The sequence below is a fragment of the Macaca nemestrina genome, chromosome 15 (assembly GCF_043159975.1).
Source record: "Macaca nemestrina isolate mMacNem1 chromosome 15, mMacNem.hap1, whole genome shotgun sequence".
NCBI lineage: Eukaryota > Metazoa > Chordata > Mammalia > Primates > Cercopithecidae > Macaca > Macaca nemestrina.
The window spans coordinates 1440819-1468472 of NC_092139.1; the positions used below are offsets into that span (position 1 = coordinate 1440819).

General features: G+C 57.8%; 1 protein-coding gene and 1 long non-coding RNA gene across 15 annotated transcripts; one reads left to right on the forward strand and one right to left on the reverse strand.

Annotated features, from left to right (window-relative positions):
- Window positions 1-26: 26 nt before the first annotated feature.
- Window positions 27-18219, reverse strand: LOC105470498 (ARF GTPase activating protein 1). Of its 9 annotated transcripts, none has more exons than XM_011722566.2 (14): window positions 18084-18219; window positions 14733-14796; window positions 14173-14282; window positions 13722-13893; window positions 13081-13181; window positions 12064-12150; window positions 11390-11486; window positions 8949-9005; window positions 7092-7124; window positions 5764-5793; window positions 4630-4686; window positions 3956-4015; window positions 3226-3302; window positions 27-2202 (listed from the first exon to the last, which is right to left on the reverse strand). In XM_011722566.2, the coding sequence occupies exons 2-14, from the start codon at window positions 14790-14792 to the stop codon at window positions 1893-1895; spliced, it is 1251 nt and encodes a 416-aa protein (XP_011720868.1). In that variant the 5' UTR covers window positions 14793-14796; window positions 18084-18219; the 3' UTR covers window positions 27-1892. The 9 variants fall into 9 exon arrangements, with proteins under 9 accessions (XP_011720868.1, XP_070935159.1, XP_070935163.1 ...); XM_071079058.1 differs by lacking the exon at window positions 18084-18219 and adding an exon at window positions 17597-17804 and having other exon boundaries at window positions 3226-3296; XM_071079062.1 differs by lacking the exon at window positions 18084-18219 and adding an exon at window positions 16939-17560.
- A 52-nt stretch (window positions 18220-18271) lies between these two features.
- LOC105470500 (uncharacterized) lies at window positions 18272-27654 on the forward strand. Of its 6 annotated transcripts, XR_011613160.1 has the most exons (5): window positions 18275-18423; window positions 20717-20815; window positions 23207-23300; window positions 23563-25513; window positions 25993-27067. It is a non-coding gene; the product is annotated as an uncharacterized lncRNA (long non-coding RNA). The 6 variants fall into 6 exon arrangements; XR_011613157.1 differs by having other exon boundaries at window positions 18272-18423; window positions 20717-23300; XR_011613158.1 differs by lacking the exon at window positions 18275-18423 and having other exon boundaries at window positions 18632-20815.

Below are 27654 nucleotides of genomic sequence, written 5' to 3' on the forward strand. Positions count from 1 at the left end.
GTGGCCCCTTGGGATGCACCCAGATGTTCTGCGTGTTCCCTATGCTTTATTGGAATGCTGTCAGGTCCGCGCCTTCCACATGGGCCCTCACATACAGCCAGGAGAGGCCCCAGCACCTGTCCCAGGCCCACCTGCCCACACCTGCAGAAGGGAAAGGCCGTCACCCTCTGTGGATAGGGTCTCGGCCACCACATCCACCTTCTGAAGGTGGCCCAGACACCTCCACACTGCTGACTGCACCTCCCATTAAAGGGGATCTGGGGCAGGCAGAGGGGGCCGTCCCCCAACCCCCAAGAAAGGCACCCTCCTGGGCGGGGGCAGAGCTTGGCTCCATGCTGCCAAGTCAAAAGGTGCTGACGTGGAAACAGGCACATGGAACACCACATCCCACTGTCCAGTGGAGTCCACCCCTCCTCGGAGCATTCAGCCCACCAGGGTCCAAGCAGCCCTCGGGAAACACCACGCGCATGCCGCACACCCAAGTCTCAGCTTGGAGAAAGACGCAAAGACCTCACGCTCAGCTCTCGGGGGATGGCTTCCTGGGACCTTTGTGTTGGCCACTTTGCCCAGTGGCTTCTCAGCACCATGAGCCTCTGACCCCCGGCCTCTGACTTCAGGTCCAATTACAGCAGGTGGCTGTTTCGGTGACCAAGTCCCTCCATGGCAGCCAAGGACACCGGCCCTCCACACCGGCTACCAAGAGGGCTGGTGCCCACAGGGAGGCCCGGGCGCCAGGAGGACTCGCTGAAATCTTGTCCCATCCTGTTTCGCGGGTGACTGAGTCCCTAAGGTGGGACGAGCACAGGGGCTGAAGGGCCCAGGTTGCTCCAGGAGCGCTGCAGACGGCGACCGGGAAGTGGGGTGACCAAGGAGCGTGGCCAAGGCCACAGTGATGAGCATGGTGGCGGGGGAGAGAGCACCTCACATACAAACTGCACGAGCTTCGGGTGCATGCACAGCTGGCCAAGGCCCAGGGTCACACAGGCTGGGCAACGGAGATGAGTCACACACGGCAGCACATCATCCAGTCCTCGGGGAGGTGAGGGTCGGCACGTGGCGGGCACCAGTCTGTAGGGCAGCCCCAGGCACCACGCACAGGCATCCCTGCTCAGCTCCTGAGCCCGGGGCTCTCCTGCCAGGCCACACCGCTGTTGTGCCCTCCTGCCTCAGGGCCGAGGGCCCACCCTGCGCTCCTTTTTCTTCCAGGGTGTTCCAGGATGGTCAAGTCCCAGCACTGAGAACAGCTCAGGTGTGGGTGTGGCTATTGTGGGGGCTGTGTCTGGTGAACTTGGTGGTTGGACAGTGCGGATGCAGGGAAGCCACGGAGGGTCACGACCGACGCAGGTTTGACCGCACAGGCCCAGGCAGGCGTGGACGTGGGAGCCGAGGGTGGTCGGACGGCAGTGTGAGCGCCAGTATCGCTTTTAGCGTTTCCATCTTTACCACTCCCGTCACTCTCTTCAAAAAGAAAGAACTAGAGCAAACCCAAAGTTAAGTATCTCAAGGAGAAGGGACACCTCACGTCGCTGACAGCTCGGCACGGGGCTGGTCCCAGCCCCGAGATACTGCGTAGTGAACAGTCACAGGGCTCTGTGCTGCAGCCCACCTCCCAGCAAACCACGAAGAGCCCCTGCCTTGAGTCCAAGAATGCCCAGGGGAGTGTAGGACGGGATGGCCCCCGCCCAGGCTGGAGAGCAGGCCGCTCCCACGCACCGAGAACCCCACGTGGCAGGCGGTGAGAACCTGAGTCACCCTGGGGTCCTGCCTCCCGAGACGCTGTCCTCACACTGCAGTCGCTGATTCTTGGGTCAAATGAAAGGAGGAGGAACGATGAGGGCAGAGTGCAAACATGAAGTCGCCTGGGGGCGCTGGGGACAGGGGCGCGGTGGGCCCTACCAGTTCTGGTTGTCCCAGCCATCGTCGGCGGGCACGGCCAGTGGCACTGCCTTCTTGGCACCCTCCCCGCCCTCCCCACCGTCGCTGTTGCTGTTCCTGTTGGTGGAGGCCGAGCCCCACACCTCCCAGCTGTCCGAGCTCCTCCTCTCGGTGGAGGTGTCCGCGCACGTCCAGCTGTCGCTGCTTGGGGACTTGCGGGCCTTGGTGGGCTCAGCACTTCCAAAGGTCTCCCAGAAACTCTGGTCTATGGTGCTGTTTTGGAAGTGGTCCGGACCGCTGTTCTGGTAACTGTGGCCCTCCGAGGGGCTTTTAAAGAGACAGAAGGGGGATTCTGAATGACTGTTACTTAGCCCACCACTGGGAATTCTGTGCCCCCGAAAGCTCTGCACCTGGACAGTGACCACCTTCCCAGGCCAGCGCTCGGGGTCCACAGCAGCCCCACCAGGCGGGAGCTGTTTCTCCCACTTCACAGCAGTGGAAACTGCTGGTGAGCTGGAGAACCAAGGCCCACTCTATCAATCACCCAAACTGCAGGATAGTTCTACTAAAAACTTCTTTTTCTACCAGCTCCAAACTGCTGCGATAAAACAGTGGTTTAGTCAAGTGGGGAGGGGCAGGGGCACTGCCCTCAAGCTGGGACACAGGCTCTCCTGAGCAATACCCTCAGCTATGCCAGCCTGAACCAGGCCCTGCCCTGTCCTCCGCTACGCCGGCCCCGAACCAGGCCCTGCCCTCTGTCCTCCGCTGCAATCATGTCACTGAAAAACCACACACACAGAGGGAAGAGAAGGGCGTCTCAGGGAAAATTTGGGCCCACCTAGGGGGCAGCGCATCTGTGCCCACCAGCATTGGCCTCTCAGTAGACAGCACAAGGCCAGGCCCTACGAGATCCCCTGTGGTTCCCCTGCTGGAGTCAGAGGCCGAGAAAAGCAGCCAGCTTCCAGCAGAAATGCCTGGGGTGCCCAGCGCTAAGGGCAGAGCTGGACATGGGGGCCAGGACAGGTCTCTGGGGCCCCCAGCCCTCCTGTCCCCGGCCCCCCACCTGCTCCACCCACCCAGAGTCTGGAAGACAGAGGAACAGCAGAGTAGGGCCAGCTCCTCCTACGTGGGGGCGTGTGGGTGAGACCCTCCCTCCCACCCTAGCCTGTGGAGCCCAGTCAGGGCAGAGAGGCAGGACAGGCCTCTGCAGCTGCAGAGCACTCAGAGAGCCTTCCACAGCGCCCCCCTCCCCTCCCCAGCAACGATGCCGACCACCTCCCCGACAGCCTGTGGGAGGAGTGGCCAAAGCAGGGGAGCGGGACGCAAGGCCCAGGAGGGGACACAGCGTACCTGTCCAAGGGGCCCTCTGCTTTCCCCGAAAAAAAGGTGGTGACGTCCCGCCATCCCTTACTACCGACTCCCTGGACCTGGAAGGCGATGGGAAGAGAGGTTAGGAAGGCCCTGTCGCGGCACAGGCAGCTTTTGGAGGCCCCCACACGCAAGCTGGCACACGCCATCCCGCTGAAAAGACCCGGGTAAAATCCAGAAACATCCAGAAACAAGGAGTGCCGCGCACACACGTACAGACACAGACACGCACAGCCACGCCGCAGTGGCACCAGGTGCATGCGGGACACGGCAGTGAGGACAGCCTCGGGCACAGACCTCGAGAGCTCCCACCACGTGCTCGCAGGAGAGGACTGAGACCTGCTCTTCCCTCCCCGTCTGCAGAGCACCTCATGCCAGGAAACAGGACAAAATGCACGCCCCGAATGGCCCGCAGAGCAGTGAGACCAATGGCAGCTAAGACGGCGCTGGCACTTACCGAGGAAAAGGCCAGTGGCAGCAAGGTAAGAGCAGGAGAAGTGGCAGTTAGTGGCTGACCGGGCCGCAGTGGGCCAAGCTGTTTCCATATGCCTCGGGCCATCAGGCCGGGCAGCCCTCCTCCCATCTCAAGAGGACAGCGGCCACTGCCAAGGCAGGCTGGGGGCTGCACGGGGCACACCCTGCTCTCACGCCCAGGGCCGTGGAATATGGAGACTGGCTTTGACTGTGCCCGCACATGCGGCAGGCTCCCTACCTTGGACGCCAACTGAGAGACCCCACTGGATACATCATCAAAAATCTTTCCCTCCTTCACCTGCACGGATTAAGACGGCAGCATTAATGGGGGCGGCAGAGATTAAAGCTTAAAGCTTCAGGAGTGCAGGAATCCCCAGCGTGAGGGCATCCAAAGTAACAGGGGCCTGGGGACACCCGTCAGGCTGAGCCCCAGAAAGTCCTACAGGGGCCCCAAATGGATTCCAGCATCAAGAGCCCACGTCATTGCGAGGCCTGGTGTCTGCAGACGTGGCCCCGCCAGCCGCTGCTGACAAATAGCAACATGACCTGAGGACGCCCACGCTGCCCCGGGGGTGCCTGCCCTGCTTGTCCCAGTCAAGCCCCGAAGGAGGCAGGGAGCTGGCGGGGCTCTCGACCCCCGAGGATAGTGGGCATCATTCCCGTACCAGAGCCTCCTCTGGGCACAGCTCCAAGGCCCGCTGTGGGGGTGAGGCAGAGGATGGAGGTGGGCTGGGGGGCTACAAGGGAGGCCCTAGGCCAGGGAAAGGGATGAGCTGGGGGGTCTGAGAGGTACCTCTCTGAGTCCCAGCTGCTGGACAAACAATCCCCTAACGTCCCTGACGCACCCACATGCCCCGGAGCGAAGAGCTCCAGGCACAAGCAGCACGTCAACCACCCGCAGCTGCCCATTACCTTCTCCTGCGCAGGCTTGAGGACGTTCTCGTTCAGGCTGTGGCCCAGCTCGGACGCCTGCAGGAAGGAAAGTCACGTGAGCCTCATGGCAGCTCCACCGAGACACGGGTCGTCAGTGGCAGGCCAGGCCAGCAAAGGGCAGCGCGAGCTTCACCAGCAGGAAGGCAGGAAGGCAGCAGGATACAAATGCAGGGAGCAGGAAACAAGGCTTCGCACACAACACCTGAAGCGCAGTCGGTTGCCACATCTAGCAGGTGGAGACCGCGGCCCTCCCACCCCCATTCTCGCAGGAAGTGCCGTCAGGACGAGGGGGAGCTCCCTCCGGGGTCCTCCCTCACGGGCCACCATGCGGCCGGCAGGGCTGGGCTGGTGGGAACATGCCCTGTGCAGCCTGTGCCTGACGCCAACACCGGCTGTAGCCACCCTGTGCTGACCTAGGATGCAGCTCCGCCTCCCCAGGCAGGCACTGAGTCCCCCATGGAGGGAAGGGGGCACGCAGGCCGGGGCCACAGGAAGAAGCTGCTGAGAAAGGAGCTCAGCCTCTCCTGATCCTGGGTCAGTGGCGTTAAGGCCACCGGGGGATGTGATGTGAGGCCTCCTCTTCCCCCAAAGGAGGGAGCAGCACGGATCAAAGGCCGGAAAGGGAATAACTCGTCACCGAGCAAAGATCCTCCCCTTTGCACTGTGTTTGAGGGAGCGCAGGCGGCCTGGAAACCCTGCTCAGCAGCTCAGCGCTCAGTGCCCCCGCCCTCCCTCCAGAGCCTCCCCAACAGCAAGCCTGGGTCGGGGGTCTGTGTGTTCTGAAGATGGGGGTCTCATTTAGTTGCCCAGGGTGGAGCGCAGTAGTACTGTGCAGCGCTGACAGGCACACACAACCAAGCCTGATGCAGATCCTGGATCTTAAAGGAGAGCCATGGACCGAGGCCAGGGAGAGGGTCTGAGCGTGCGCACGCGTGAGGTGACACCAGACAGCAGCAGCACGGAGAGCCATGGACCGAGGCCAGGGAGAGGGTCTGAGCGTGCGCACGCGTGAGGTGACACCAGACAGCAGCAGCAGCAGCAGCAGGACCGAGGAAGCCAAGCACACTCTCGGCAGAGACGCGGGCGGCATGCAAGAGCAGACACGGGCTTTACCGGCTCCGGCTGCTGCTTGTGACCCCAAAACTTTACCCGACAGCAAGGAGACAGGTGAGGAGAGAGCAAGGTGAGGGGGGGCATTAGTAACCAGCAGCGCCTTCGAACCCGCCACGGGGCGCTGCAGCACTAAGGCAGCACCGGGCAGGCTCTCAGCAACACAACCCTGGAGCAGCCGCTCCCTGCCCGGGAACTGACCACCACCTGCAGGAACTGCTGAGCGACTGCAGCTCAGGACCCTGGGAGGCCTGCGGCAAAGCCAGGCAGGCGTCCCTGCAGCTGGGGGTGGGCACGTGGGGAGACTCCCTCAGACAGGAAGGGGGTGCTATGGGCCACGGGGGTGACTGATGGGCACCTTGTGAGAATGGACCCCCTCGCCGGGGGGCAAGGGCATGTCCTAAAAAGCCACGCACAGCTCCACGCCTGCAGTCCTGAGCTTTCGTGGTGGGCCTCACGTGGGCACTGCCTCCTGGGTGTGATTCTGAATCCAAGGACAGCCAGACCACAGCCCTGACCACCAAGTGGGGACTGTGGGGCCCCCACCCACATCCTAAAGAATATAAAAACATAGGCCAGGCGTGGTGGCTCAAGCCTGTAATCCCAGCACTTTGGGACGCCGAGACGGGCGGATCACGAGGTCAGGAGATCGAGACCATCCTGGCTAACACGGTGAAACCCCGTCTCTACTAAAAAATACAAAAAAAAACTAGCCGGGCGAGGTGGCGGGCGCCTGTAGTCCCGGCTACTTGGGAGGCTGAGGCAGGAGAATGGCGTGAACCCGGGAGGCAGAGCTTGCAGTGAGCCGAGATCCGGTCACTGCACTCCAGCCTGGGCGACAGAGCGAGACTCCGTCTCAAAAGAAAAAAAAAAAAAAAAACATGCAAAGGCCTGAGGCCACACTGCCTACAACTGGGGGATGCCCTGGCCAGGGCAAAGGGACCCTCCATTGCCTCAGCATGCAGACACATCCTACGTGCCGCAGGAACAGCACCACCCACGACAGCCCTTCCGGCTGAGCGGCCACGCCAGTGTGGGTCATCTGCCGAGCCAGGCAGTCCCGCTCCCAGCGAGGTGGCCAGCGCAGTGGCTGCACACCTGCACCAGCTACCAGTGAACAGGAAATGAGTTTGGCTCGGCAGGCCCTGAGCGGGTACGTGAGGCAGCCACCCCGGCATGAGGAGGGAGCAACATGGTGGGCACAGCCCCTCCGGCGCTCTGAGCGTGTGGCCTGAGAAGAGGGAACCGGGCAGCTTCAGGCGCTGCACGTGACGTCACAGACTCAGGATAGTTTTAGAAGCACCAGGGTTCAGAAGCTTCTCCTCTGTTACCTTCTGACTTGCTTGGGATCCAAACTTTGTAGCCTACAATGAAAAACAGACAAGGCTTGACGGTCTTTAACACGGACTGCCAGGCCTCCTTCCTCAGGGCCCACAGACTCAGGTCCAGGACTGTCTCCCAATGGCCCCTGGGCTGCCAGCAGCTCTCAGGTGGGGGGACTATAACTCTGAGATGCCCAGAAGAGCTGCAGTGGGGCCTGGATTAGCACAAATGCTGGCTTCTCCCTGGAGGGAGGCCAGCCCAGCAAGCTATTGGGGCGAGGGCACATGTGAGCAGTGTGCGAGGCCAGGGAACAGCAGGGCCAACCCCATCCTCCAGACTTCAGGACAGGGCGGGGACCTGCTGGAGCAGAGGACAGGCTGGGGAAGCCACACCAGCACTGTCTTCAATGGGTGGTGCCACTGCCCCAGGCTCATCTACCCCGCTGCGGGGGCAGCTCCATGCCAAGCACAGTCCAGCCACCTCGGTCACTTTTACGCTCTGGGGGAGGAGAAAAGGCCCAGCCGTGACACTGGCTGGAAGGTACCTGGGCCTCCCCAGGCCGCAGCCCTCCCGTGGTGACACAAAACGGAGGCCCTGGCGGGAACCAGAACCTCACACTTGGCAAAGTCACGGGGCCATGAGAGCTGGAGCCTGGACACCTGGCCTGCTGCCCCTTCCAGGGTGCTCCCAGGCCTGCCTCTCCCAGGGAAGACACGGGGCCAGAGTGACCACGGGGACCTCTGACAGGTGCGCACTGTGACTGGGGAAGCCACGGGGCCAGGGTGACCATGGGGACATCTGACAGGCGCGCACCGTGACTTCTGCTCGTAAGAGCCCTAAACTGGGTGCCCTGGCTGCTTGTCTGGGCAGCTGCAGGCACCCAGCTGCCCTGCTCTGGGCTTCCCCTTCTCCTTTCACACCACAGCCCAGCCCCCGGGGGCCCACGCCCCATCCTGATGCCAGGCCTGCTCTTGGGTCTCTGCCTAATGCTCCACTGTCTGCCCTGATGAAAGCCCCAAATCCTCCCGTTTCAGGTTGAGGAGCGGCGAAAGAGAGACAATGCTACCAAAACACGACTTGAGCCCCAGAAGCTCTAGGGCACAGGGCACCCGAGACCTGCCCTGCTTGGTTAGGGTGGAGTCTAGGAATCAGTGGGGCTCACATCTCCCTCACTTTCATCAGGGCGGGACCCCTTTGCCAGCAGCTGGTCTGACACAGGAGCGGCTCCTGACAGCCTGGGCTGCTGCGTTCCTGCAGAACCTCCAAGGCCTTGGGACCACCCTGGCTGGTACTGCGTTGGCACAGCCCATGGTGGGAGCACCCAGAAACCCTCTGTGTCCCACATCCCTTCTGCAGCTCCCAGCGAGGCGGCCCCGCAGCGGCTGCACCAGTTACCACTGAACAGGAAACGAGTTTGGCCCCGCAGCGGCTGCACCAGTCACCAGTGAACAGGAAACGAGTTTGGCCCCGCAGCGGCTGCACCAGTCACCAGTGAACAGGAAACGAGGCGGCCCCGCAGCGGCTGCACCAGTTACCAGTGAACAGGAAACGAGGCGGCTCCGCAGCGGCTGCACCAGTTACCAGTGAACAGGAAATGAGTTTGGCCCGCGCAGCAGCTGCACACCCGCACCAGTTACCAGTGAACAGGAAACGAGTTTGGCCCCGCAGCGGCTGCACCAGTTACCAGTGAACAGGAAACGAGTTTGGCCCCGCAGGCCCTGAGCAGGTACATGAGGCAGCCACCCTGGCATGAGGAGGGGAGCAACGTGGCGGGAACAGCCCCCTCCTACGCTCTGAGAGGCAGCGGCCCCCACAGACCAGCAAGCGGCCGGTGTCCTGAGGGCCTGGTGGGGACAGTGACTTACGCCCTCCTTGGCTGCTGAGGCAAACCGGCTGGCTCCAGTGGTGAAGCTGCTCCAGCCCTGAGGAAGGCGACAAAGAGCAGCTGCATCAGGACTGGGACCCAGGAACCCGGCGCTGAGCAGAGCATCTCAGCAAGGACGAGGACCAGGCCCCTGCCCCGTCCTGACCCCACAGTACCTGCTTCGCCAGGCTGCTGGAGCAGTACAAATGGACCCAGGGCACAACGGACACGCGCCCTCTACCCCAACCTCGCCAACTGCAGTGCTCCCAACACGGTGCAATCCAGCCTCCTGTGGATCCCACCACCCTCAAGCAGCAAGCCCACACTGCAGGGCAGGACCCCTCCCCAGGGCCAGCGCTCCCTCCTGCCTCCCTAGAGGAACAGGCAGAGGTGAGGCATGTGGGGTCACAACTGCTGTAACCTGCTCTAACCTGCTCTCCTCCCCACGGCTGGCGCTTCCTCCTGCCTCCCCAGAGGAACAGAAAGAGGTGAGGCGTGTGGGGTCATGACCGCCGTAACCTGCTCTCCTTCATCTATGCTCAGGGTTTCCTCCTGAGTCTCCCGAGATAATTAAAGCTATTTAGAAAAATAAATGTCTCATTTCAATCACAACTCATCCTCTTCCTCCTAAAGGAAACACAAAGGGACCCTCACTTGAGAGATCACTAAGCTGAACTGCCTTCCCCAGAAAGCAGATGCCCAGCAAAAGGCAGCAAAAGGGCCACACACAGGCTGGAAAATGCACTTTTCTTTCCTAACGATGCAGCAATGACTGCAAGAGAAAGCAACCGTGGCCGTCAGTGGCCCGAGGTGCAGCCAGGCCATCCCGAGCAACTGGAAGCCACACACACTTGGGGGCTCCCAAGACTCTATGGCAGGGCTCCTTGCAGATGAAGCCATCCGTTTTAAACCTGCTTATTTTTAGCTAACATACTTTGAAGATCTTGTCATGTTGGTATTAAAAAATCCTTTCTGGCCAGGCATGGTGGCTCGTTCCTGTAATACTGGAACTTTGGGAAGCTAAGCAACTCAAGAGGCCCAGGTGGAAGGATCGCTTGAACCCAGGGTTCGAGGCTGCAGTGAGCTATAAATATGCCACTGCGCTCCAGCCCTGGCAACAGAGCAAGACCCGTCTCAAAATAAATAAATAAATAAATAAACAAGTCCTTCCTTGGCTCTCCGCGCAAGCTCCCATTCACGCGGCCCCTGTGGCCAGAGTCTCAGGTTGCTAGTGTCACAGACAATAATGCTGCGATGAATAAAAATCTTTTTTTTTGACACGGAGTCGTACTCTGTCGCCCAGGCTGGAGTGCAATGGTGCTATCTAGGCTCACTGCAACCTCTGCCTGCCAGGTTCAAGCAATTCTCCTGCCTCAGCTTCCTTAGTAGCTGGGGCTACAAGGCACATACCACCCTGCCTGGCTAATTTTTATGTTTTTTAATAGAGACGGGGTTTCGCCATGTTGGCCAGGCTGGTCTCGAACTCCTGACCTCAGGTGATCCACCCGCCTCCACCTCTCAAAGTACTGGGATTACAGGCGTGAGCCATCACACCTGCAAGAATCATTTTTTAATCATTTTAATCATTTTTAATCATTTTAAAGACGGTAAAAATTTCCTTGGAAAATGAAAATCAAACAACATGTATTTCCGTTAATAGGAAAATGGCAACAAGCCCAGGGTGTCCTACTCTGAACATCTGACCTGGAGCTTCCAGGCACCCCCAGACCAGAGGTGGCCCTGAGTGACCTCGGGTAGCGCCCGAGCGGCTTCCCAGCACAGCCAGACCCCCAAGCACAGAGCCAGCTTCCCACTGCACACAGCACTCCCTCTGCAGAGAACACAGCCAAGTGGCTGCCGTCAGAGCCCTTGGGTTCCTTGGAAGAACGTCCGCTGTTAGATTTGAAATACACACATTTTGTGTCAGAAGTAAGTAAGTGTTGGTTGGGTGCGGTGGCTCACTCCTGTCATCCCAGCACCTTGGGAGGCTGAGGTGGACAGATCATCAGAAGTCAGGAATTTGAAACCAACCTGGCCAACCTGGTGAAACCCCATCTCTACTAAAAACACAAAAATTAGCTGGACGTGATAGTGGGTGCCTATAATCCCAGCTACTCAGGAGGCTGAGGCAGGAGAATCACTTGAACCTGGGAGGCAGAGGTTGCAGTGAGCCAGATTGTGCCACCGCACTCCAGTCTGCAGCCTGGGCAACAAAGCAAGACTCCGTCTTTAAAAAAAAAAGAAGTGACTGAATTTGGGATCTGAAAAATTTAAGCCACATTTTTGCAAGAAAACGTCACTGAAGGTAAGGGAGGGGTCCTTAGATCACAGCAAGGCCAAGAGCACGTGTTCCAGGACTGCCACACTGCCCCCGACGGCCCGGCGTGCCCTCAGTCCGGGTCTGCCCATGGGAGATGCTCTGCAGGGCCCACAAGTCCTCACCGAGTACAGGGAGGACATGGCGTTGTTGAGGAAGTCATCCTCTTTCTTCTGAGGCGGTGGCGTGTTCCCAAACCCCACGTAGCGATTCCCCTGGGCTCTGAAAACAAAGCGGACAAGAGGCTGAAGATGCTGGCGTGAACCCTGCTCCTCCTGAAGGTGTGGGGCCCTGAACAGAGGTGAGGCTGAGGCTCTGAGGGATGTGCCAGCGTCCCCCAGCACAGGACATGCACGCTGCCTCCCGTAGCAGCAGGAGCCTTGGCAGCTCCCCAGCAGCAGACAGACGTGCTTCCTGCTCATTTAAAAAGACCCTCCTGCCACATTACCAGAGAGGGTCCCCAGCAAGTCCCCAAACCCAGTCATAGAAGTACTGGAAGAAGGATCAAAACAACTTAATATGACAGCTTTGGGGATAAAAATTCACGTATAGGTCCAGCAAATTCCAAGCAGAAAATGTGTTATGCTTTTCTTCTAAGTGTTAGCTCTTCTTTACACCCAAGACCCCCAATCCACACCCGGGTGGGCAGCCGGGGCTCACTGCAGTCAGACCCTGCACCGGCACGTACGGGTCCCACACCCACTGCACACGGGAGGCCCCGAGGGAAGCAGCCCTACCCAGCAGACTGAACCCCGTGGGTCTGGCCTTCCCCAGGCATCCCCAGCTCTCAAGTCCTTACCCTTGATAGGAGCCGAGGTCATCATTCAGCCAGTCTTCGAAAGCCTTGTCCGAGGAGGCGGTCACACTCTGCAGCTGGCCAGAGGCTCTGAAACCAAGAATCAAAGGCTGGTGAGGTCAAAACTGGGTGAAGTCTGAGGGAACCCCAGCAGCACCCCCAGAACCATGTGGCCTATGTGGGCAGCGCCTTCACGTCACCCGAGAGCACCTGAGGCCAGGGTGGCCTTCAGCTCTGAGCGGATGTTCAGGCTCAGGTGCTGAAACCCAGCAATGCCAGCCTCATGGGCACCACGAGAGGCCTCCGCAGTGGGCTCTGCACTCTCCCCGTCAGCAGGAGGCAGAGGCGAGAGGTGGGGCAAGAGGACCGAGGGCCTGGAATCAAGCTGGAGTTGCCCGAAGTGCAAAGCCTTCTGCCAGAAACACCTGGCTGGTGGGGCTCCGGGGCTCCAGGTGAGGTGGGGAGGCCTCGTGCTACCCAGTCACCTCACCCGGGATGTTCCCTGCAGTGGGATGTGGGATGCATCCATGACAGGGGTCAGTTCAAGGGTGGCAGGGCCAGTGCCACAGGTAGATGGGCAACTCTGGGGAAGGGGAGACAGCACCTCTGTGGGCAGACGGAGTCGTGAATCCCACAGCGCCACGGCGCACACGGCTGTGTGCAAACGTGAATCCCACAGCGCCACGGCGCACACGGCTGTGTGCAAACGTGAATCCCACAGCGCCACGGCGCACACGGCTGTGTGCAGACGTGAATTCCCACAGCGCCACGGCGCACACGGCTGTGTGCACATCTGGAAGGCGTGCAGAGCTTACCTGGGGCACTCTTTGAGACAGCTTTATGGGTTGAAATTTACAAAAAGCTTGAATTGTTTTGGCAATTTAAAAAATCTGTTTTTCTCACTGACTTCTGGGAAAAGAGCTGTCACAACAGCAAAGAAGGGAATTCTGTGGGGTAACCCAGTCAACTAAGATCAGGGCCCAGTGGAAACTGCACTGAGGCCCCATGAGGAGCAGCTACCGGTGTGCCGTGAACGGCAGGGTCCTGGGCTGAGGTGGGGTCCAGTTCTGGGCAGGTGATGACTCCAGAGACCACTCTCTACCTTCGGCCAGAGCGGCCACCTGACAAGGAGACACGGGGCATCAGAGAGCATAAAGGTGCCTGGCGACACCCTTGGGCACCGCTGACTCTAGCGCAGCCCCCTCGGCCCGCCTGGAGCATTCACCACCCGCAGCCTCCTCCTGGCCCCGCTCGACGGCCCCTGCTCAGGTGCACAGACCAGGTGTGGACGCGAGGCCAGGGCTCCCTTTACATGAACAACAGAGCTGGGGAGCTCCTAGTTGGTGCAGCTCCAACTTCAAACGCAGGGGGACCCACCCATTTGGCCTCCAAACTTCTTAGAAACACTGTGCCCAACATGTCACAGAGGCAGTAAACGGTCACAGCTACTTTCTCCCCTGGAGGCAGGGAAGGTCCATCTCTCCCACAAGCCATGTGCCTCCCCTCTGGGCAGGGCAGCAAGGACCACCACATTCCTTTCTGTCCCGGACTATGTGTGGCCCAGTGGGTGTGTCAGAACCAGCAAAAGAACCAACTCCAGAACCACTAAAGGCAGAGCAGCCCCGCACCATGGGGCAAGAGTGAGTCGGGCCCATCTCTACCTTATCCCTAAAGAGGGCCGCGGCTCTGCTGTTGTACTTCTCCTGCAAGGACCAGCCGGGATCGTAGTCCTCCTGAGACTCCAGGAACTCTCGGAACTTAGCATTCCCGCCAGCTTTCATCTTCTCAAGCTCAATGTCCTTCCACTTGTCCATAGTAACAGAGCGCACAAAGCTGGAAACCAGAGGACTGAGCAAATCAACCAGCACCGGGGACACCCAGGGACACCCTCCACCCAACATCGTCCTGAGAATTAGACACAGCAAGCAGCAGCCGCAGGGAGGCCGAGTGGCCAGCAGCCGGAACCCTGTGCCATGGCGTCACTGGAGTGGACACTGGCAACTCAATGGGAGATGGCCCCCAAGCTTCCCTGGCGTCAGCACCTCCAGTGTCAGAAACAGACGCTGGGATGGCCGCAGGCTCTCCACAGAGCCGGAGTGGTAGGACACTGACCTGAGGTGCACCCCAAGCCCACGGTGTCTCCCCGAACATTCCAGGCAGATCCAGATGCCATAGGTCACACTGACCCACTGAGGATTGAATGCGCCACACTCAAAACAAACCTGCAAAGGGGCCACAAGTGACTCACCAGGTGGCTCAGGGCAGAACCCAGGGACCCCAAAGATCCGACAGGTGGCCTCAAGAAGCAAATGCAGAGGGCTGCCCAGGGTGGCCGGGGGTGTGGGTCAGGGCAAGGCGTGAGGGGAAAGAGCCTCCCATGTAATAAAATGTTCAGATGGGAAGATGAGGCGGACCTGTCCTTAGAGCAATGTGGCCTGAGGAATGTGGAGGAGCCCCCACCCCCAACAGCCAGCACTGATGAGCGCCAGAAATGGCACCACTCTAAGAGCCGGCCACCCAGGCCACCAGCCAGCACAAGTCACACACGTCCAGAGGACGCCAACCACCATCGACTCCAGGAGGGTCTCAGAACCACGGACTCAGAGCACAACTTCCCGAGACTCGCTGACCCTGACCAAGGCTTGGGGCAGGGGTGGGGGGCAGAGGCTTACGTTGTTCTCATCCTGCACCCTGACTTCTTTAAGAACCTTCCTGGTTCTTGGGCTGGCCATGATGCTGCAAAGGAGAAAAACAAACACTTTAAACTTACAAACAGGCTACTCTACAAAAAAGAAAATAACGTCTGTCCAAAAACCCCACACAACAGAAAACCTGAGAGGCCATCTGCTGAGCTGCTGGGAAGCCCTGGTCACAGGGCCGCCCGCTGCAGGGGCCGAGAGGACCACGTACTGAAGGACTCTGCTCCCCATATCCCCAGGGGGCTCCCAGGCTGTGGCCGGGGCGATGGCCAGGAAGACCACGTAATTACTGGTGCCACTTTGCTTACGGTTATCCACCACCAAGACCGCATCATTTATAGAAAGTCCTGTCTTCTAATGGTGAAATTCACAGCAAGAGGTAGTCTTTAAAAACACACACACACTGGCTGCTAAATTCAATTTTCCACCTAAAAGGCGACACACCACACTTGGGCTGATCACTGCCAACGACAGGGAGCCCAGGGACTCGGCGCTCCACCCTCCCCACCACATCCCCAACGCAGTGCAGGGAGGCTCCTGCCCGTGTCGGGGCAGAAGCGGTACCCTGCCTGGATGTGTGGAAAGTCCAGCCTGCTGGGGGACCTGCAGGTAGGGCCTTCTGGGGCCATTCTGAGGCATGGGGGCAACAGTGTGGCTGCTGCAGGACAAGGAGAGTGGCTTCATACCATCAGCCCCGCCACGGTGACTCACAGGGACCCTAGTGGGACAGTAGCAACAAGGTTTAGGGTGAAGAGAAAACCTATTGATGTTTCTGTAGCTCTCCTAGCTTTAGCAAAGTACAACTTCAACTGATGGCCCATCTAATTCAGGACCAGGAAAATCGACATAGTTAAGATTCTAAGCAGGAGGAAGGGGTGGTACCAACCCCAGCGTCAAAGGAGAATGACCCAGCGGTCCTGCACACAGCAGCACCGAGCAAACTGTAGAAGACAGTCCAGCCTGGAGGCAGCAGACCTGGATCCCCACCAGCCCACGCCTCAGTGCACTGTTTCTCTGAGGCTCACCCACCTCTCAATACGAATGGAGCCGTGTGCTGTTCCCTCTACCTCTCACTACACGGAGAACACGCAGAACTCTGTAAGCCATGGGACGTTCCCAGCACCAGCCCTTCCCTCCTTCACTGTTTAGGAGGAGACCGTGTCGACCAGCTTTCCCACTAACGTTGTAGGTGGAACTTTACGTTGAGGTGAAGCTTTAAAAAAATTAAAAATTAAAAAAAAAACCCTCTGTCCTATATTTCATTTCTAATCTTAAGTATCCAGAAACAAGGTATTCACTGGGGGAGTCCCAACTCCACAGAGCCAAAGTTTCTGAATTCTGAAGCCCATGACTCCTAATATTGACCAGTGCCCACTTTAAACCCATTCAAAGTCAGGAAATAAACACCTGTTTTCTGCAGTTCATAAAAACAAAACCAAAGTTCACCCTGGGCTCCCTTCTGCTCCATAATTCTCTGTGCCTTGTGTGAGAGTGTCCGGGAACCACAGATCATGAGGCAGTGAATGCTCACTCCTGATCGCAGGACTCGGACCCCAGCATGACTCATTCAGGCGGATACCGTCATCAAACTGAGCATCCACCAGTACAGCCGACTGAGGACGGAAGAGGGAGAACCTGTGTGGAGAGATGCCCTGGCAGGCGGGGAGCGAGGCTGAGCTTACAGGGTCCTCGGGACACATTCTTGTACAGCAGCCGCCGACGGCCCTGGCAGAACTACTGCACACGCAGAAGCCACAGCCCACGGAGAGGCGGTGAGCCGCCAAAGCAGGACGAGACCAATCCAGGTCTCCACACTCAGTCCTGCACTCTTTCCACAGCACCATGCCTGCCCTCAGGAGCTTATGTCTTGGTCAACAGACACAAGCAAACAAAAGTCAGAACCATGAGGAGATGGCTTGAATTTCTAACTGTAAAACATACAGGATACTCGCAGAACCACCGGAGGAAGAAAACGTGCAAAAAGGAAAGGACTCAGCTTGGATTTAAAAGGAACTCCTCTAGGTGACTCATTGTGGATATTCAAGAGCCCTAGTTCCCTGAAATGTTAAAGTTAATAACACGAAAGCAAATACCTCCTAACCTTCAAAGCACAAATATAGTTTATCTTGAAAAATAATCCAAAACTCTTAACACTTGAAACCAAGATGCAAAAATATACCTCCTTCTGCAAGTGGATGTGACTTCAGCAAACGTCAAACCCAGTGAGGACACTCTGTGTTAGTTCGGTAAGCTCCGGAGACTTCAAAACTCAGGATCCATAAGTTGGAACATTCTCAGTATGTGAGATCAAAAGGGATATTTAAGAACACTGTTTAGACCCTAGGGCTGTAACACAGCGACCGGCAGAAATACTAGCAGTCGTTCCCAGAAACTCTCTGAAGCGCCTCAACTACCCATGTCTAAGAAGAAGAGCCCTTTCGCTAAAGCACGGATTACTTCTGAACTTTGACAAGGACATGGTCCCAGAAAGGGACGCCAAAACAAAGCTAAGGGCTTCAATTCCCTGGGCCACTTTACAGCCGAACTTTGGTGCTATAATCAGCAGAGCATGGCAGGAATATTAGACCTGCAAAAAATGAGCAGAATTACTTCTCAGAATTGGTGGGCTGTAATTAAAACTGTTTAAAAGAACAGGCAAGAAACACAGTTCTTCTAAACACACATAAACTGAGAAGTTTTAAAAGCCCCGTCCTGGTTTCTTTTTCTCCCTCAAGACAGTCATCCACGTCAAAGGGTAAGGAGGAAAACCAAGCGAGCTGAGGCTGCCATTTCTGATGAGACTGGGCTCACCAACACCTGCTGGGCAGGACCCTCACTTCTTAGCGGGGGGAAGCTCCACCGGGCTTCTGAGGCCACCTGACTGGGATGTGTCCAGGCCGAGTCCTGTGTCCGAAGGAGCTCGGGAAGAGGGTGTTGAAGGAGACGGGGCAGGGTCCTGCTCGCGCCCCGGGAGGCGACGTGGGTGGGCAGGACCCTCCGGACTCCCGTAACCGGTGGGAAATTCCAGATCCGGGGTGCGGGTGGAGAGCAGCTTCGGAGGGAAGGGGCACGAGGGGCGGGGGGCGGCACGGCGGAGGGGCGGCTGCAGCAGGGCGTCCGCGCGAGAAGGGCCCCGCCGTTCAGCGCCGAGGGGACTGGGGGAGGTCGGGGTGGGCGCCCCCAAGCTCTGGGGCATCAGCCTCGGGGTGGAGCGGGGTCCGGGCGGGGGAGGCTGCGGCGGGGAGTCCGCCCGCGAAGGCCGGGGACGACGCCGCGGCAGCCGAGGCCTCAGGCCGAGCCCGGGCCGCCGAGCCGCGCGCTTACCTGTCGGGAGAGGCGGGCAGGGCCGCCGGGGTCAGGCCAGGGCCGGGTTCGGACCGCCGCACTGCAACGGGGATGCGCCCGGTCGCCCACCAGCCGCCACCAGCTTCCGGCTACGTTGCGCTTTGCAAGGTCTCATGGGAGCCGGCAGGGGCGGGACTTCCGCCTCAGGCCCCAGCCCCCCCAGGCGCGCACTCGCCCGGTCGCCATGGAGACGCGTAGCTGCGCCGTCCAACTCCCACCCCAGGCCCCGGACCGCCCCTGATCGCGGTGGCCGCGGAGGACAGCAGCATTTGGGGGCCGGGCGGGAGAAGCGTCCGTGCATCCGTGGAACCAAACTGAGGTGCTTCTGGGACGGCGCGTTCACCGGGGGCCGACAACGGGGGCGGGGCGAGTGGGGGCCTCGGGGGGAGCTGCGGGGCTGGAACCGCCCGGCAAGGGGACGGGGGTAGGAGGACCCGGGGCCATGGAGGACGGGCAGAGGGGCGAGGTCTACGGGGCGGGGGCAGAGGGGCCAGGACAGCTGGGGACCGGCAGGGGGACTCGGGTAGGAGGACCGGGGCAGCGGGTGACAGGCAGGGAGGCGAGGGTCACGGGCGGTGGGTAGCGGGGGACCGGCGCGGGGATGGAGGGTTGCGTCCTGGGGCCCGTGCTCCCGCCCTGGGGTCTGAGTCTGTCTTCCACCACCCGAGCCTTTGGGCCCTGGTGGGAGGCGGCGGGGTTGAGAGGGTCCGCAGGCCCCCACCCCTGCCACGCAGATGCCCCAGGGTGCAGGTGTGCAATGGTCTGCACTAGGAAGGTACACAGCTGAAAACGTGATCACCTGTGGGAGGTTAGTTGCACGTAATTTTTTGTTTTGTTTTTACTTTGTTTTTTTCTGTGCATTCTACGTGTTCCTCATTGATCTGGGTGACTTTCGAAATGATGGAGAATAAACATTTTTATTGAGGTATAAGCTACACACTGCAAAACGTGGAGTTCAATGAGTTTTGACAAATGCGTACCCCCACGTAATGTCTACCATAGTCAATTATAGAACATTTCCATCAGAGGCAGCCACTCTTCTGATTCCAATATCGCCATATCTTAGTTTTGTCTCTTCTGGAATATCACACAAATAGAGCTGTGCAAAATATACCTTCGTGATGGCTTTCCTTTAACGTGATGTCTCTGAGATTCAGCCACATTGCACGTATCCGTAACTGGTTCGTTTTTATTGCAGAGCAGTGTGCCATGGGAAACACGCCACATTCCTTCATTTATTCACACTTTGGACACTGGGGTCGTGTCAGTTTTGGCTAGTATGAGTAAAGCTATCTTGAAAGGTCTTTGTGTAGGCATATTTTTTCTTCCTCTTAGGTGATTACCTAGAAGTGAAATTTCTGGGTCCTGAGTAGGTGGGTATGGAACATTATTAAAACATGCTAAGTGGTCGAGCGCAGTGACTCACGCCTGTAATCCCAACACTTTGGAAGGCCGGGGCAGGCGGATCACCAGAGGTCAGGAGTTCAAGACCAGCCTGGCCAACGTGGCAAAACCTCATCTCTACTAAAAATACAAAAATTAGCTGGGCTTGGGGGCGCACACCTGTAATCCCAGCTACTCAGGAGGCTGAAGCAGAATTGCTTGAACCCTGGAGGTGGAGGTTGCAGTGAGCTGAGATTGCGCCACTGCACTCCAGCCTGGGCGACAGAGCGCGACTGCATCTCAAAACAACAACAACAACAAAAAAGATGGTAAGCATTTCACGCTTCTGCCAGCGATGTGTGAGGTCCAGCTGCTCTGCGTGTCTGTCAACACTGGGTATTGTTGGTCTTTTGACGGCAGCAGGACTTGTGGGTACAAAATGGTGTCTCAATGCCGTTTATTTGCCCTCAGGAGGGAGTCACCAGTTCTTGCAGTAAGAAACCACTGGTGTGCACAGAAAGGAGAGGGCCAAGGTGATGTGCACAGGCACATCTACCAGCAGCATGGACACAAGTGGCAGTTGGAACAGTGTAGATTTCAGCACCGGATCTCATGGTCAGGACTGTGTGGGTGCCATGAGTTCAGAGAGTGGGAGCCATGTCCTGGATTAGTCACAGTGGGCTGCCTGGAAGAGGTGGACTGTGAAGGTTGAGAAGCTGAAAAGGAGGAGAGGAAAAGGGAAGGCAGTCTTGGAAGGGGCACAGTTGGGGCCAACATCTGGCATTGGGTGACCAGTGGAAGCTGAACTTGCAGTTTTCTGATTGTAAAGCCAGTAGTCAGAGTGCTGCCTCATCAACCAGGCCCACCCAGACTCTGGGAGGTCTGGGGCTACCTCCACCCCTAGAGCAAGGCCCCAGTCCTACAGCTCAGATCAGAGGCGTGGCCCTTCCAAGGACAGGGTAGCTCCTGCCTCACAGCATCCACAGCAGCCTCGCCTCTCCCTGCAATCCCTGGCTCGCAGTGGCCAACTCACAGCGGGGCCAAAGCTCACTCGGTGGCGGGATCTGGCAATGGAGTGGGGAATGGTGCGGAACCTGCAGCTGCAAATTGAAAACATTCTATTTTCCCATCTAAAATATTTAGATAATTTGTTTTTCTTCTAGAACTGCCAGCAGTCCATTAATTTTCAGTTATAGTAATGCGATCATCTCTGTGCTTTCCTCCCTGAGGCTCTTGAAGGTCTTGATGTGAATAAAATCAAACAATAATACAAAAACAGTGAAATGAGAACTTCTGAGTAAACAGCTGTGCAGAGCTGCCACAGGCAGGTGAGCAGGAATGAAGCTGCTGTGAGCCAGGCAGGAGTCCAGGTCACCTGTGAAGTCGTGGGACCTGTGGCAAAGCACTGCCTTTCCCTGGACTCAGGTCACCCATCTGTGGAACAAGGTCCCTAGACCCAGGTCACCCATCTGTGGAACAAGGCCTCCAATTTCCCTTTCAAGCCTACACTGGCTGAGCACTTGCCAGAATCGCAGCCCTGGGCTCGATGAGGAAGAGCACATTTAAACCACACAACCATCCACTCTGATATGAACCCATTGTTCAGACGAGGAAACCAGGGCACAGTACAATTCAATAATTTGCCCAAAGTGAAAAAGATGGTAAGTGGTGGAGCGAAGCTTTGCACCCAGAAGTCTGTAATGCCCTTTTTGGAAGGAGAAGGGTGTGTGGAGCCAGCCATCCACTGGGCCAGGGCCAGGCGTGCCCTGTGATGGGGAGATACAGCGTCAGTTCCGGGGTGAGGACCACAGAGGTTTCATTCTAAACACAAGGAACAGAGAAAGTGGGCAGGGCCTTGAGCACAGGTCCTCTGTGACCCTGTGTGGGCCTCACAGCCAGTCAGCCTTGTCCACAGCGTCCAGCCAGCTCCCAGCAGGGGTGGCAGAGCCTGAGGAGCAGCTCGAGCTACCCAAGGCTGGGGTGTGTGCACACACATATGTGCAGTGTGTGTATATGTGCATGTACGTGTGTGTGTGCGTGCATTTCTGTGCATGGGTACTGCATGTATGGGTACATGCCTTCAGGCTCATCAGCTTAGGGTCACCATACTGGGTCAGTTATGGGGCATCCCCAAGGGCAGCCGCCCTCCTAGGGCTTCCTTGCAAGGCAGGTCCCGCTGCATCCACACGTTGCATAGCTGCCAAGGCTGGGGATCAGACTATGGAGAGACATGCCCAAAGTCCCACAGTGGGTGGCAGCAGCACACAGATGGGGCCCCAGGCCACCCCCACCCCAGAGGCCCCGGGCCAGCCTTGCTGGAATGCCTCCAGCATAGCCAGAGGGTCAGGGGCCCCAGGCACCATGTCCCTTCCTGCCTGATCCGCCCTCCACGGGGCCCCTGCGCGGTCAAAGCACCTCCCACTCCAGCAATTTGTGCAGCTCTTGGGAAGCCCCGCTGTCTGCATCTAAGGAGTGGCCGGGAGCCTCCTGCATAGCAGGACCAACGGGCGTCTCGAAATGACTCTTGGTCTCGTCAACTGTCCAGGGCTCCAGGCCCCCATGAGAGGCGCATCTGACCTTAGTGTCACCAGAGCCCTTAGTCTCCCCCGGACTCTGAGCTCACCTTGAAAACTGAGGCTCAGCCCAGCAGACATGGCCATGCATCCGGCTGAGAGCCCCTCCCAGCTCAGCTCCTCCCATCCTGCGTCCCGCTCACCTTTCTCCAGGGAGCACGCCTGAATGCTGGTGTTCCTCTAAATTCCCATGTTGAAATCCCAACCGCCAATGTGATGGTTTCAGGAGATGAGGCCTTTGGGAGGTGATGAGGTCTCAAAGGCAGAGCCCTCATGAATGGGATGAGTGCCCTCATAAAAGGGACCCCAGAGAGACCCAACCCCTTTTCCCGTGCAAGGACACGGAGAGGAGGTGTCAGCTCTTAGGCAGCAGCCCCTCATCCAGCCCAGAATATTCCCATGCCTTGATCTTGAACTTCCAGCCTCCAGAACTGTGAGAAATGAATTTCTGTTGTTTATAAGCCACACAGTCTACTGGATTTTGTTACAGCAGCCCGAGCAGATTAAAACAAGCACCTCCCAAAGAATCACTGGCACAGCAATCCCTGTCTTCAGCCTCCTGACCTACGACAGCAGCCCTCCCAGCTGGCATTCCAGCCGCCGTGTGCCGTGATGGGTGCCAGCATCTCTTAGTGGGGGTGAAGGGGAGGGGCCAGCAGCATAGCAAAGGGGAAATCCTCCTGGATCGTCGCCTTGCTCTCTGCAGCCCTCTCCATCACCAGCGTCAACCTGCAAGTCAGGTCACCTTGAGCCAAAGCCCCCCTCGCTGGGCTGCTCCGTGCTCAGGCTGCTCCACGCTCAGAGCTCCACGCTGCCTGGTACAGTCCCCGGAAGTTCTCCTGTCCAGTAGTTCCTTCTTTCTGCCCAGACCTCGCTCAGCACCGTCATCCTAGGAATAAAATCCCAAGAATAAAGTCGTCATTCCAGGCCTCCCAGGAACTTGGGTTCTGGTCTTGTCTCTGCCCCGCCCTCTCATGCAGCTGCTGGGGGCCTCCAACCCCTGCTCACTCACCCACGCCCTCTGCACCCTCCACCTGAGAGAATCCTGGTCACTCCCCTGGCCCTGCCCTGCCCCGTTGTCTGGGAGTGGCTGGAGGGCTGGCTCGTCCCCTCACCCCCTCCCTGTCTCTTGGTGTGTCCGGCCAGGGCTCACACAGAGGCAGCTCCAGGGAAATTCCTGTGGCTCAACTGCTGGGTCCTGCATTGCCACCATGATCACGGCCAGCTTGAGCGGTGACAGGTGGGAAGAAGTGGGGCAGGGGCGGGGGAGCTGACTCGCAGGAGGGGCTTCCAGGAAGGAGGGAGCCTGCAACCCCAGGGCACCATGGGGGCCTCAGAGGCTTGAAAGCCCCTCTGGTCCTGGGCAGGGCCTCCAGAGGGAGCACGGCCAGCAGTTTGGGGTGGACCTGCCCAGATTTTGTTTTCCGCTAAAACAGGCACACGGCGTGGGCTTCCCTGCCACTCACACCTCGCTTGGTGGCTTTCTTGTGTCTCCTCTATAGCAGAGGCTCGCTCGTTCCTCTTAACCACTGGCGTGTCTTACCTTCTCTAACTGGCCTCTGATTGGAAGACAGAGTTCTCCTGTCACAATCATCATTACTTTGTTTTACCATCGATGTTGCAATGGACATACTTGTACGGTGACCTCTCTCTGTTTGTGCGAGTATTTCCACAGCATAGACCTCTAGAGGTGGAAGTGCCAGGTAAGTTCTGGGAGATTCCACCAAATTGTCCTCCAAACCCCGTGCCAGATGTGCTGATGGGAGTGTGCCTGTTCCTTGCATCCCCTCCCGGGCTTCCATTACCAAGGGGGCTGTCTCCCCCAGTCTCTAAGCACACACGTTACCATTGCTGTTTAATTTTCATCGTCTTAATGGTGGTGAGGCCAAGTAAACACACCCTGACCATGGCGTGTCCTATGGATGCCTGTGTTTTTCTCTGCCCATTTTTGTCTCCTGTTGATCACCTTCCACCACCAGGTCCTTCTGAAACGGCTTTGTCCTGTGTCTGGAGAGAAGTACGTGGGGTTGGCCCAGGGTTGCCCTTGATGATGCCGCCTTGGTCCTGGAGAGAAGCGTGCGGGGTTGACCTGGGGCTGCCCACGACGGTGCTGCCTTGGTCCTGGCTTCTGACCCGCTGCATGGGGGGACTACAAGTGGCTAGTTCCGGCCCTGTCTGACCCCGCCCCGCTGCTGCCTGTGCATGGCGTCCGGGAAGAACTGGGGCCCAGGACAGAAGGAAATGGGAGGAATGTCAGGGTGTGTGCATCGCCCAGAAGTACAAATGTTGCTTGACAATTCTGAGCTGCTCTGTCCTGAGCTCCAAGAAACTCGCAGCTGTGCTGAATTATGCGTGCCCACGGCGGCTAAGGAGTCACAGTTAAGAATGTGCTGAGACAGGGCCAGCTCCTCAGATTGCAGAACTGACAGCTCAGATCCTGGGGCTGTGACAGCTGGACCCACAGGGTCCTCCTGCTTTGGCCCCTCCCATGCGCATCTTAGCCAGGAATCTTTCCAGATTCTAGTTGCTAGAGGCAAAAATCTCAACCCCAAATGGCTTAGCAAAGGGAATGTATTGATTTGTGTGATGAAAAGTCTAGAACAAAGTTCAATTTCAGGTGTGACTTGATCCAGCAGCTCAACACTATTGCTGAGCGCTCTGTGTGCGTGTGCATTTCCATCTTCATCCTGAGATCCCAAGATGCTTCTGGCAGCTTCTAAGGCTGCAAGCTTCATGATTCGCCTCCAGCAAGACAAAGTAACCTTGCACCAGCATCCCAGCCAAAAGCTCACGCTCCACCCTGATGGGCCTAGCTGGGGTCGTGTGTCCACGTCCAAACAATCACCGGCCAGGAGGATAGAATGTGCTGACTGGGTGCCCTGGGCTCCAAGCTCCAGCCCTGAGGCCCATGTGGACTCAGTTTCCCCAGACTGTGAGGACCCCTAGCAGAAGACCAAGGTATTGGGCACAGAGGGCAAGGTATTGAGAGCCTTGCCGCAAACAGGCGCTGTGTGGCTGTGCTTCCATGCTCCCGAGGGACCGGGAGACTCTTCCTGTGCGATGGGAGTTGTTCCCATGTGTTCCCAGGCCCAGCTGGCTTCCGACAGCCAAAGCGGTACCAACGCTGGTGACCGACTGGTGGGCATTACCAGCTTCCCAAACTGGGCTGCTTCTCTTCTGCAGGACCAGGCAGTGTGAGGGTCGGGGGCAGGGACAGTGTGAGGAGAGAAGGGACTGGGCTGCGGGGGCACTGAGACATCTCCCCATCCAACCCCTGCCCAGGAAAGGGGGCGGGGCTTGTGCAGAGGCAGATAAACGCTTGACCTGACCAGCAGTTTAAAATATTGTTTCAGGCCGGGTGCTGCGGCTCACACGTGCAATCCCAGCACTTTGGGAGGCCGAGGTGGGCAGATCACCTGAGGTCAGGAGTTCGAGACCAGCTTGACTAACATGGTGAGACCCTGTCTCTACCAGAAATACAAAAATTAGCCAGGTGTGGTGGTGGGCGCCCGTAATTCCAGCTACTCAGGAGGCTGAGGCAGGAGAATCGCTTGAACCCGGGAGGTGGAGGTTGCAGTGAGCCGAGATCGTGCCAATGCCAATGCCTGGGTGACAGAGCGAGACTTCATCTAGACAAAAAAAAAATAACATTGTTTCAATATTAAAACAAGCTTAAGTACATTACAAAGTGAAATTCAAGTGCATTTTAAGGATGAAATGGGAGCTCTTGGTGAAATCCCAAGTTTATAGCAGGCGGCTCTGGCTGGGCCAAGTCTCAGAAATGAGATCTGTTTCTTTAGAGACTTTGAGGAACGCTCACTGGGTCCCCAACTCACACCTCTGTTTTGAGATGACTTTGTTAATTAGTCATCCAACACCGCCCGTGTTGATTCATTCGACACTGACATTTCTGAGCGTCTGCTGGGTTCCAGGTTCTGCGCTGGGAGCATGTTGCGGGGCAGGCACAACTCAGAGTGTCCCCCTTCGAGGGATGACCAGACGGACGGCAGTGAACGCCACGAAGAGCAGGCGGGCGGCCCCGATGCAGGCCTTGGCCCTTCCCGGGTGCTGTAGGGTAGTGAGGAAGCAAAGGCCCAGCAGCAGGAAGGCTGGTGTGTTTCTGAGCCTGGAGAAGCCACAAGCTCGTGTGCTGGAGACACGGACAGCTAGGCATGTGCCTGGCCCTGAAGTCCCCGAGCAGCACAGTCTAGAGGCTCACAGCCACCGTCCCCACTACAGCCAGCAGCCGAGGCAACCAGAAAATGCACAGGGGCATGGCAAGCGGACGCCACGTGTCCACATCGCTAAGGACCGCACAGCCACGCAAACAAGCACACCACTGCCACCAGGACACAGACGAGTCTCATGCCGCACTGGACACGGTCTGGGCTGCGCCATCCACTTACATAGACCACCCCCCAGAACAGGCGAGACCCACCAGTGCTGGGCAGGGGCCGACAACTGCTCCTGTCAAAGAAAACTGAATGCAGAGGCTGTTGGTTTGGACGGAGCTCCTGCAGGAGGCCCAACAGGCAAAACCAAAATGGAGTCACTGATGCTGCGGTTCCTAAGATCTGTATCTGACCGCCCCCACCCTTCCCAGAAACCAGGGAGAGATAGCAGCCGAGTCCCCAAACAGCCACCAGAAGCCAACAAGAAGCCGACATGATAAGGAAGTCACCTCTGCTTTAACCCTTTTTTTTTTTTTTTGAGACGGAGTCTCGCTCTATCCCCAGGCTGGAGTACAGCGGCGTGATCTTGGCTCACTGCAAGCTTTGCCTCCTGGGTTCAAGCGATTCTCCTGCCTCAGCCTCCTGAGTAGCTGGGACTACAGGTGTGCACCACCATGCCTGGCTAATTTTTGTATTTTTAGTAGAGACAGGGTTTCACCATGTTGGCCAGGACAGTCTCTATCTCCTGACCTCGTGATCTGCCCGCTTCAGCCTCCCAAAGTGCTGGGATTACAGGTGTGAGCCAACGCACCCGGCCTTTTTTGTTTTTTTTTCTTTTGAGATGGAGTCTCGCTCTGTCACCCAGGCTAGAGTGCAGTGGTTCAAGCTCAGCTCACTACAACCTCCGCCTCCCAGGTTCAGGCAGTTCTCCTGCCTCGGTCTCCTGAGTAGCTGGGATTACAGGTATGCATCACCACACCCAGCTAATTTTTGTATTTTTGGTAGAAACAGGGTTTCACCATGTTGGCCAGGCTGGTCTCGAACCACTGACTTCCAGTGATCTGCCCCCCTCGGCCTCCCAAAGTGCTGGGATCACAGGGGTGGGCTTTAATCCTCTGCTTTAACCTTTACAGGAAAAGTAACTTTGAAGTGACCAGCACGCCTTTGGTTTCTGTCTGCTTTCCTTGGGCCTCTTCTGTCTGTGAAACCGACCTCCCCTCAGCTCATTAGAGCGTTCGTTGTGTTTTATGGAAAGAGGTGTTGCCCGATTCTAGAGTTGCAAATAAAACCCAACTCAGATCTCGAAACTAAATGTGTTGTTTTGTCTCTGACACTCCTTCTGGGGGGGAAGCACTGACTGGGGGCCAGCAGGAGGGGGTTTCAGGGGAGCAGGAGGGTCTGTGTGTGGCCCCGTGGGTGACT